General features: G+C 37.9%; 1 protein-coding gene across 1 annotated transcript in view; it reads right to left on the reverse strand.

Annotated features, from left to right (window-relative positions):
• The window catches only part of Nep1 (Neprilysin 1), a 400,973-nt gene extending 395,617 nt beyond the window's left edge, over positions 1 to 5,356 (reverse strand). Inside the window, exon 1 of the mRNA XM_067090423.1 lies at positions 4,831 to 5,356. Within this exon, the coding sequence (XP_066946524.1) occupies positions 4,831 to 5,224 (394 nt within the window). The 5' untranslated portion in view covers positions 5,225 to 5,356. The remainder of the gene's footprint in view (positions 1 to 4,830) is intronic.
• Positions 5,357 to 10,000: the final 4,644 nt, after the last annotated feature.

Consider the following 10,000-nt stretch of genomic DNA (forward strand, 5'->3'; position numbering starts at 1 on the left):
ATATCGTTGATAAAAAAAAATGATCCGCTGAAGTCATTATTAGGTTATTTTCAGTTTCATTAAAAAAATTAATATAGAAATAATCTACCTTAGTGCTCCCTAAAGTCTGACCTACTTGCCGTCTGTCAATTTTACTTCTATAGATCAGCACTGTTGCAAAGTCTCCCAAATGATAATTAGAACAGGCCTGGGAATTCACTTTAACGTATCTAGAATATTGGAAAACGTCGAGGAACTCTAGGAAAACAACTGAGCGTTCACAGGGCGCAAAACAAGCAACGGTATCACGCGAGCCCAATTTTCATAGCTTATAATTGTTCGAATATTTCAAGGTGTCATGCGTAGGAAAGAAAACTTACATTTAGCGGTCGACACTATAAGCTGGTCTTCGACACCAGTGTTTGACGAGACAGTCAATGGAAAAACGCTTGTGGTTAGCGGTAATTAACTCTGAAAATCCACGGTAAATGACATCTAGGTTTCACTGCTGTAAATTCTTGCGCTTACTCCATTGTATATATTGTGTCCAAGTGAATAAAAAATTGTCTACCTGTTCACTGCTTTGGTCATGGGCCATCTTTCATCAGTTGTATGAAACAGAAACATTTCAGGAAGTGACTACTTTACTCGCAAGGTCTCAGAGCTGTGGGAAAGGATAAAGGGTTTATAGTAGTTTTCAAGGTTATCTGTAGTGTATATGTTACAGTAAGATTGTGAAAACCGGGGATTTCACGAGATCCCTGAAATTTTCAGGGAATTCGTGAAATCACAAATTCACTTAGAAACATTTGATCCCTAAGGGGTTAGTACTAAACACGGCGAAACAGTGATTCATCTACCTGTTTCGCCACTTTTTGTACTGGTCCCTCAGGGAACAAATGCGTTTCGCCGTGTTTAGTACTAGCCATCGGGGATCAAATATCCCCAAGTGCATTTGATCCCAGAGGGGCTAGTACAAAACACCGCGAAACACACTTGATCCCGAAGGGCTAGTACTAAACACGGCAAAACAGTGTAGATGAATCACTGTTTCGCCGTGTTTAGTACTATCCCCTCGGGGATCAAATGTCCCTAAGTGAAACTGGTTATTTCACGAATTCCCTGAAAAAATTTCAAGGATTTCGTGAAATCCCTGGTGTCACAGCCCCACTGAAAGAGAAATGCAAGAAAAATGGAAAGTTTTAGATAATTTCCTAGTAGAAAATGAAATAAATAATGTCGTTTTTTTTTGCATCCTCAACGAGCTTTATTAGTTGCAGGAAGTGTAGAGCGACAAACACTCTTGAAATTTGCTATGGTTATTTATTATAATAGAAAAGGACCAAGTGACTTTGTTCTTATACTGCCTTACGTAGTTTTCTATATAGTAGTTCTTCATTGGAGGGGTGGGTAGAGCTCTCGGCTAGTACGCTGTTGGCCCAGCGTTCGACTTTCCGACCGGCCAATGAAGAATTAGAGGAATTTCTTTCTGGTGATAGGAATTCTTTTCTCGTCATAATGTGGTTTGGATTCCACAATAAGCTGTAGGTCCCGTTGCTAGGTAACCAGTTGGTTCTTAGCCACGTTAAAATAAATCTAATCCTTCGGGCCAGCCCTACGAGAGCCGTTAATCAGCTCAGTGGTCTGGCTAAACTAAGATATACTGCTATATTGTAAAAAGTAATAGCACATGGTGGCTGCTTAGTTTATTATTAACTTTTGTGATAGCAAACAAAAAATTTTCCGTCTCCATACATCTAAAAAAAAAAAAAAAAGGCGTAGTTAAAGTGGCAAGAGTATAAGGAGCTACAAAAATATAATAAAACCTTCTTTGCTGCTTACTCATAGTTCGGAAGTACATGCCAGTCCCTCTTCTCCCAGTTAAACTTTAACAAGCGCCCGTGTTGGCATAAGGCAGTCTTAATCTAAACTAACCCTCAGTATGTATGTATGCATCTATCTATCTATATATATATATATATATATATATATATATATATATATATATATATATATATATATATATATATAACATAGATACTATAATATATGTATATATATATGTATATAGTATACATATATATATATACATACATATATATATATATATATATATATATATATATATATATATATATATAAATATACATGTGTGTGTGTGTGTGTGTGTGTGATTGTGTGTGTACATACATGCAAAACACATTATGAGGGTTATAGTTTATATATATTAAGTTTAACACTGAGGGGAGGAGGGACATTTGTTAAAGTTTAACAGGGGAGGAGGGACTAAATTAGCATGTACTTCCGAACTGAGTTAGCAGCAGAGAAGATTTCTTTATATTTTTGTAGCTCTTTATACTCTTGTTCCTTTTAACTACTTTTTTTTTTTTTAGATCTATGCAGACAGAATATTTTTGTTTGGTGTCACAAAAGTTAGCAATAAACTAATTAGCCACCATTTGCTATTGCTTTTTACAATACAGCATATTACGTAAAGCAGTATAAGAACAAAGTCTCCATATTCTGCTCGAATATGGAGGGCGAAGGGCTTCCAGAGAAATTGCTTTCTACAACAGGCATATATATATATATATATATATATATATATATATATATATATATATATATATATGTATATATATATATATATTATATATATATATATACAAGTTATATATATGTATATATATAACTAGCATATGTGTATATATGCGATTATACAAGTGGCCATTGATGGGTAGGAGATATCTGGTGACAGCTAGCATTTCTTGGTATAATGTGGTTCGATTTCAGCTGGCCAATGAAGGTTAGAGTAACCCATTGGTTCTGGCTAAGAATCAGCTATAATGTGGGTTACCTAGCAACGGGACCTACAGCTTATTGTGGAATCCGGAACCACATTATAGCGAGAAATGAATTTCTATCACCAGAAATAAATCTCTCTAATTCTTCATTAGCCGACCGGAGACTCGAACGCGGGCCTAGCGAGTGCTAGGCGACAACTCTACCGACTCCCCAACGAGGAACTAGAAAGAGAGAGAGAGAGAGAGAGAGAGAGAGAGAGAGAGAGAGAGAGAGAGAGAGAGAGACCAGCCATGTGCTAATACAAGGAATAATTAAATACAATATTTTAAAGGCAATCAGTCAAAACAAGACCCAGCAACCTTATAAACAACGTCTCCAGCGAACCAACAAACAGTTTTCACCCCTGGGGGACCACCCGCTGCGCTCAGAGCGCCTGTCATTGATGCGTCTCTGGCCCTGTACCCAATGTATAACATACAGCCCAATAGCATAACCTGGCTCGCCTAACAAGTACTAGTACTTATGGCTGACAATGAAATTCTAAGGTCACTATGGCGAAGCTACTGATGATACAACTCGTACCGCAGAAAAGGTGAACTGGGGTTAATCTGGGACCTTTGAATTTAGATGAGAATTGCTTTACATTTTTTATGAATATTTCACAAACTGGAAAAGTATTAACCACTGTGTTAAGGCTGCTGGGAAGTACCGTTTTACTTGTAATTACATGACTTTACGTTTTTTCTAAATATTTCACAAATTGGAAAAGCATTAACCACTGTGTTAAGGCTGCTGGGAAGTACCGTTTTACTTGTAATTATATGAAACTGGAGTAGCAGTGCAGGATTTTAATAAGGTATGACAAAAGAATGCGTACAGGCGTTAATTCGAAAAAGAATGTATCAAATATTTTTTCCATCACAGGGGGAATTAGCCAGAACAATAGAATCCATTGTAAAGAACAAAATCAGGCTTTTCGCCGACAAACAAACGCTCACGCACGAGAGAGAGAGAGAGAGAGAGAGAGAGAGAGAGAGAGAGAGAGAGAGATGTACTGGTATATTTATCATTTTAAATAACAATTAAATCTCTTATTCATAAAGAAAAATTAAGCAGGAAGTTACGTCATCTTCTCGCATATGAATCCGAAAACAACAAAATTTATATTCACTGAAGGAGGAATGAAAATCAGGTCAAAATAACGACAGTTCCGCTGAATATGGCGGGAAATGAATTTCCTGCTGGCGGGAACTGTGCCATCGATACGTCGCTGTTGACAAAAAGAGTTCCGTGGACTTTTCTTCCACTTTTTTTTTCCTCTTCTTCGTTTCGATAAGTTTTATATGAAATGGTTATATTTGGTTTGATTTATGAGACTCTTAAATGACCTATTTATTTCATGCGCTATTTAGATTACATAATGCTTATGTGTGTTAATTAGGCTCAGGCAGAATGAGTTCCATAATTATTAGAAGCAGTACTTTCTTCTACTGAAAATTTATCTATGTTCCCTTTTACATCATCATTACATTATTTCATGAATATTTTATCATTAGTATTTTTGTATTTCTTAATTAAATTCGTGATTAACGACCCAAGATAGCCATACAAGGGATAAAGTGATTTATTAGGCTATAGCATCATATACTGGACACGTCAATCGAACGATTTCAGCAGTAACTAAAACTTCGCTCCCAGAACTTTGGTGGCTAATTCCTCTCTTCGGCGAAGGTCCGCCACCGTTAAAAGGGAAACATCCCTTAACTTTTGTAGGTGTTACTGAGGTAATAATACTATTAAGGCTCTATAATAGCAAAGTCAGCCAAAGCTCTTCGGCTGGGCAAAGAGGGAAGGATCTAGTTAACCGAGGGACCAAACCCATCCGTCAGTAGCAACGACGACGATGGTGTTAACAACGGACCACCGTCAAACGACTCTAGATTGCAGCTCGCTCGCTCGCTCCTAACTGCACGAGCGCGCCTCCAACCCAACCTCCCGCGCGCTTTTAAACAAACAAGCATCCCCTCTGCCCTCTCATCGCCTTACCTGACTCCTGAGGGCGTAGCAGTAGCACTAGTAGCAGTGCCAAGCACCCGACTGCCACCACGAGCAACGTAGTCAGCAGGTACCTCTCAACAGGTCCTCCCCGCCTCCACCTTCGACCGTTGGCGTCTTTGACGGCGGTGGAAATCGACTGCTGCTGCTGCTGCTGCTGCTGCAGCTGCTGAGGATCAGTGGTGGTCGCGCCCCATGTGTCTTGTTCCCCCAGCGGGTTTTCTCGAATTGTCACTCGAACTTCCGTTCTGTCGTTCTTGGTGTCTCCGTTCGTGCCATCGCCTTTGTTTAAGGGCTGCAGCTCGCTGGGGTGAGCGGCGCCGGGGTCAGCCTTATTGGCTCCGGGCACGAAGCCGTTCTTGTGGGTGTCCGCTGAGGGCAGCATGGCCAGTTCAGCAGGGCATGGAATCAACAGCCACCACCACTTGCTTTCTCTTGGGGCGTCCGGTCACTGCGGCCGCTAGCACACTACTGACGAGCCGTGCCGCCACTAACTCAACGTCTGCGAGCCCCTCTACCACTACCTCTGTTCACGTCCTCCTCAATACCACCATCACCAACATCGTTTCTCCTCCTCCTCCTCCTCTTCCTCCTCCTCCTCCTCCTCCTCCTCCTCCTCGAACCCCTTCTCCCTCTTCCTCCTCTTCATTGTCTTTCTGACCAATTCTCTTTTTCCATGATGGTGTCATCATCACCGAGCAATAAGATTACATCCATCAAAGCACGAAATTCCGAATCATGTTTCGCCTAATTGCAGAGACGTCCTTCAATTATGGAGTCTTGCCTGAAGTAAATCCATCCTTGTTCACTTTGACCTATATACGCATTCGCCAGAACATTCGCCCTAATCATATTAACGCAGCCATCATCATTACCATCATCATCATTAATCATCATCATTAATATCACCGTGAACCGTCACATGCAAATCCATGTTGGGTAGTCAATTGTGATTTAGATATACTTTAATATCATTGCAGCTTTTACTCTCGAGATAAATTAAGAATTTATATATACATATATATGATATAGATATATATATATATATATATATATATATATATATATATATATACATATATGTTTGTATATATATATATATATATATATATATACATATATATTTGTGTGTGATATATATATATATATATATATATATATATATATATATATATATATTTATATATATATATATATATATATATATATATACATATATATATATGTATATATATATATATATATATATATATATATTCGTAAATACATATATATATATATTTATATATATATTTATATATATATATATATATATATATATATATATATATATATTTATATATATATATATATATATATATATATATATATATATATATATATATACTACCTTTAACTAATGAACTGTGGATGAATCTGCTGAGCGGAAAACTTCCTACACAGAGCACTCATCAGCAAAGCATTGAAACCCCATGCGCATAAACACAGCAGCATTCACCTCATCTCACACCAACCCTCACCCTTTCTGGGTATCAAGGTCTTTCCTTGCAGGTAACTCTTTCATGCCAACTTTCGAGGTCTTCCACTACCCCGCCATCCTAACACCTCTAAATCATACATTCTTTTATAGAACCTATCATTGTGAATTCTTTCCACATGACCACACAATCTTTTCATCCGCGCTATCCTGCATACCACTTCTAGTTTCTCGTTGGGCGGGTGGGTTCCGTTCTCAGCTAGCACTCTGCTGGCCGCGAGTTCGAATCTCCGACCGGCCAATGAAGAATAAGAGGAATTTATCTCTGGTGACAGAAATTCATTTCTCGCTATGGTGTGGTTCGGATTCCACAATAAGCTGTAGGTCCCGTTGCTAGGTAACCAATTGGTTCTTAGCCACGTAAAATAAGTCTAATCCTTCGGGCCAGCCCTAGGAGAGCCGTTAATCAGCTCAGTGGTCTGGTTAAACTTAGGTATACTTAACTTCTTTGCATACCACATCTTCCACTTATCTTCACGTTTTTCACTATTTCACTTCTCTCTGTGCCACATATGCTACACAAACATTTCATCTTATAGCATCAGCTTATTTCTTTTATTTGCATTCAGCATCTACATCTTCATTTATAAAGGAGAGTTGGCTCAACAACCCCTACTTACATTCTAACCTTGTCTTCCTTTGACAATTCAAGGCTATTCCCAGTCTTTGACACTCGCCATACTGCCTCTCTGCTTAACCTATTCTGTTACCCACTTCCGCTAATCTTACCATTACTCTCAGAAACCCACACCAGTCAACTACTTCCATTCTTTAAGCATTCATATGAGCATTCATTGCTCTAACTCCCTGATTTCCTTTTACCGCCATAATATACTTTCATTCTTGCTCAAATTTACTCTCAGCTCACTCCACTAGCAAAAACCGACTACCTGTTTTACTAGTTACTGTAATTTCTTTTTACTTTTGCCAAGCTTCAAGTATCGACCCTTCAGCACTCCATTCATTGCATGCTTACTTATCACACTAGTTTGCACTTACATTCAGAGTCCGTTCTCTTCTTTCTGACGACACTTCATCCATAAAAACATTGAACAGCCTTCTATGCCAAACCAGCTATAGCCAGACTTTATACTGTGGAAAAACGCTTTTCTTTTACCATATTGACATTTAATCCCTCCCAGCAACTTTTCTTACACGCCACATATTCTGCGCACCCTCCACGTTACTTTCCTCTTCTTTGTATCACAGGCGTTTTCTAGGTCCATATATGACATACATATTTTCTCTTTTGCTTTCAAACTCAACGCTATGCTATTTTGTAATTTTTAAAAAAAGTTGATCCTTACACTCTTTATGATATGCCTCCACAATTCTCAGTCGCCTCTGTCCCTTTTAGCTTGTATAATGGAGCAACTATTTCCCCTCACCCACTCCTCAGAACCTAACACTTATCCAGAAATACCTCGCAAGCCTTGGTGAGCCGTTCCTAAGGAGGCGAAGGGGAAGGAGAAAAAGAAAATATACATACATATATATACATTTATATATATATACATATGTATATATAATATATTATATATACATACATATATACATATTTTACACTCAACATATTGAAAATTGGCCGTCAGTTTTTTCTCTTTGTTAGGTGCTTTGGGAAATTAGGCTGTTCCATAAACACGATTTGGTTAAGCGGAGCACTTCTAATTTTCCATGTGCCAGTATTCCTAATCCAGGTGAAATATTTCATGCCTTGTAAGGGTACAAAAATTCCTAACACTTTCTCCTTCATTTCATCGACAGTGAATTACGAAGCTGTAAATGTCAGAGAAGCTGACTCGCTCCTTCCTGTGTCGCGAAGAAACTAGAACCACATTTTTAGTTTTCTGTAAAAGCCGATCTTAAAACCTACAGAGGCTAGAGGGCTGCAAATTGGGATGTTGATCATCCACCCTCCAATCATCAAACATACCAAATTGCAGCCCTTTAACCTTAGTAGTTTTTTTTTGAGTTAGGGTTAAAATTAGCCATGATCGTGCGTCTGGCACCGTTATAGGTGCCAACACAGGCCACCACCTGGCCGTGGCTGAAAGTTTCATGGGCCGCGGCTGAGGCTTTCATGCTCCAATCATCAAACATACCAAATTGCAGCCCTTTAGCCTCAGTAGTGTTTAGTTTATTTAGGGTTAAAGTTAGCCGTGATAGTGCGTCTGGCACCGCCATAGGTGCCAACACAGGCCACCACCTGGCCGTGGCTGAAAGTTTCATGGGCCGCGGCTGAGGCTTCCATGGGCCGTGGCTGAAACTTTCATACAGCATTATACGCTGTACAGAAAACTAGATTGCGTCGAAAAAACTTCGGCGCATTTTTTGCTTGTTATAATAACAGAACGAATTTGTTTCCACGCAGGATTCTTTCCCCGTCATTCAGACTCTCGCTAATTTATGGCGATTTGGCTTAGTTATCGCTTTTAATTGACCCTTTGACATTTTTTTCTTTCGATTATTATTACGTTCAAACTTAAGGTAAGTTATAATAATAATAATAATAATAATAATAATAATAATAATAATAATAATAGTGCTAAGGAACTCACAATACCGTAATAAACTGTTATTCAATAAAAAAAAATCCACAATTATATAGATAAATTGTATAAATATGCATATTTTTTGCAGATTAATAAAATTTATTTATATAAAAATGGATTTTTATTACATAATAATAATAATAATAATAATAATAATAATAATAATAATAATAATAATAATGATCGAGAGCAGTACTAATAACAGAGAAATTATAACTGAACAGCAGCAGTAGTGACAACACTAGTACTAGCCACTGGATCTAGTAATAACAATAGTAACAGCAATATTAGTATTACGGTCCTGGGAAGAATATATCTGGAAATTTTGGTAAAAGTTCAGAGGAAAAATAAAGTCTTATCACTCATTGCTGAAATTCTGGCGACCTTCCTGTAGTAATTTCCAGTTCCAGACCGTAACCGGTTGCCGCATAAGACATTCTCTCTCTCTCTCTCTCTCTCTCTCTCTCTCTCTCTCTCTCTCTCTCTCTCTCTCTCTCTCTCTCTCTCTCTCTCTTCTCTTCTCTTCTCTTCTCTTCTCTAAACATTCCTGCCAAAGAAAAGTGATAAAAGAAAATTGGTGAATAATAAATCACACCGTTTTTGTAAAATTCGAATATAAATAAAAGACAAAGTAAAGTCCTGAAAATGCTTAAGTGAATTTTTGTTAGCGCTGTCTCTTGTCCAGTTGTTCTTAACTCTGTTCACGCTGCACAAATTAAATATTCTCTTTAGAGGAGAAAGGATGCAAAGACTTTGATTAAATCCCATTGACGTCTTTTATGTCGTATAAATTGTGTATGTTTACGTCTTTTTATCCGTTCACTAAAATGTCACATATTTTAGAACCCAAAGTCTCAAAAGAAAAAAATAGAAGAATTTCCCAGATTTCAGGCTGATTTTAGAGTCTGAGTTTACGAATGTGACGCCAAATTAATGTTCATAATCAGCCAGAAAATTAACAAAAGTCCATTGGAGAAAATCAGGAAAGTGAATAAGATATAAAAAGTAAAAATAAAGTAAAAGTCTCGCTACAGTTCTCTGTAAACCTGGTGGCGTTTCCAGAAACGTCTCA

The sequence above is a fragment of the Macrobrachium rosenbergii genome, chromosome 4 (assembly GCF_040412425.1).
Source record: "Macrobrachium rosenbergii isolate ZJJX-2024 chromosome 4, ASM4041242v1, whole genome shotgun sequence".
Classification (NCBI taxonomy): domain Eukaryota; kingdom Metazoa; phylum Arthropoda; class Malacostraca; order Decapoda; family Palaemonidae; genus Macrobrachium; species Macrobrachium rosenbergii.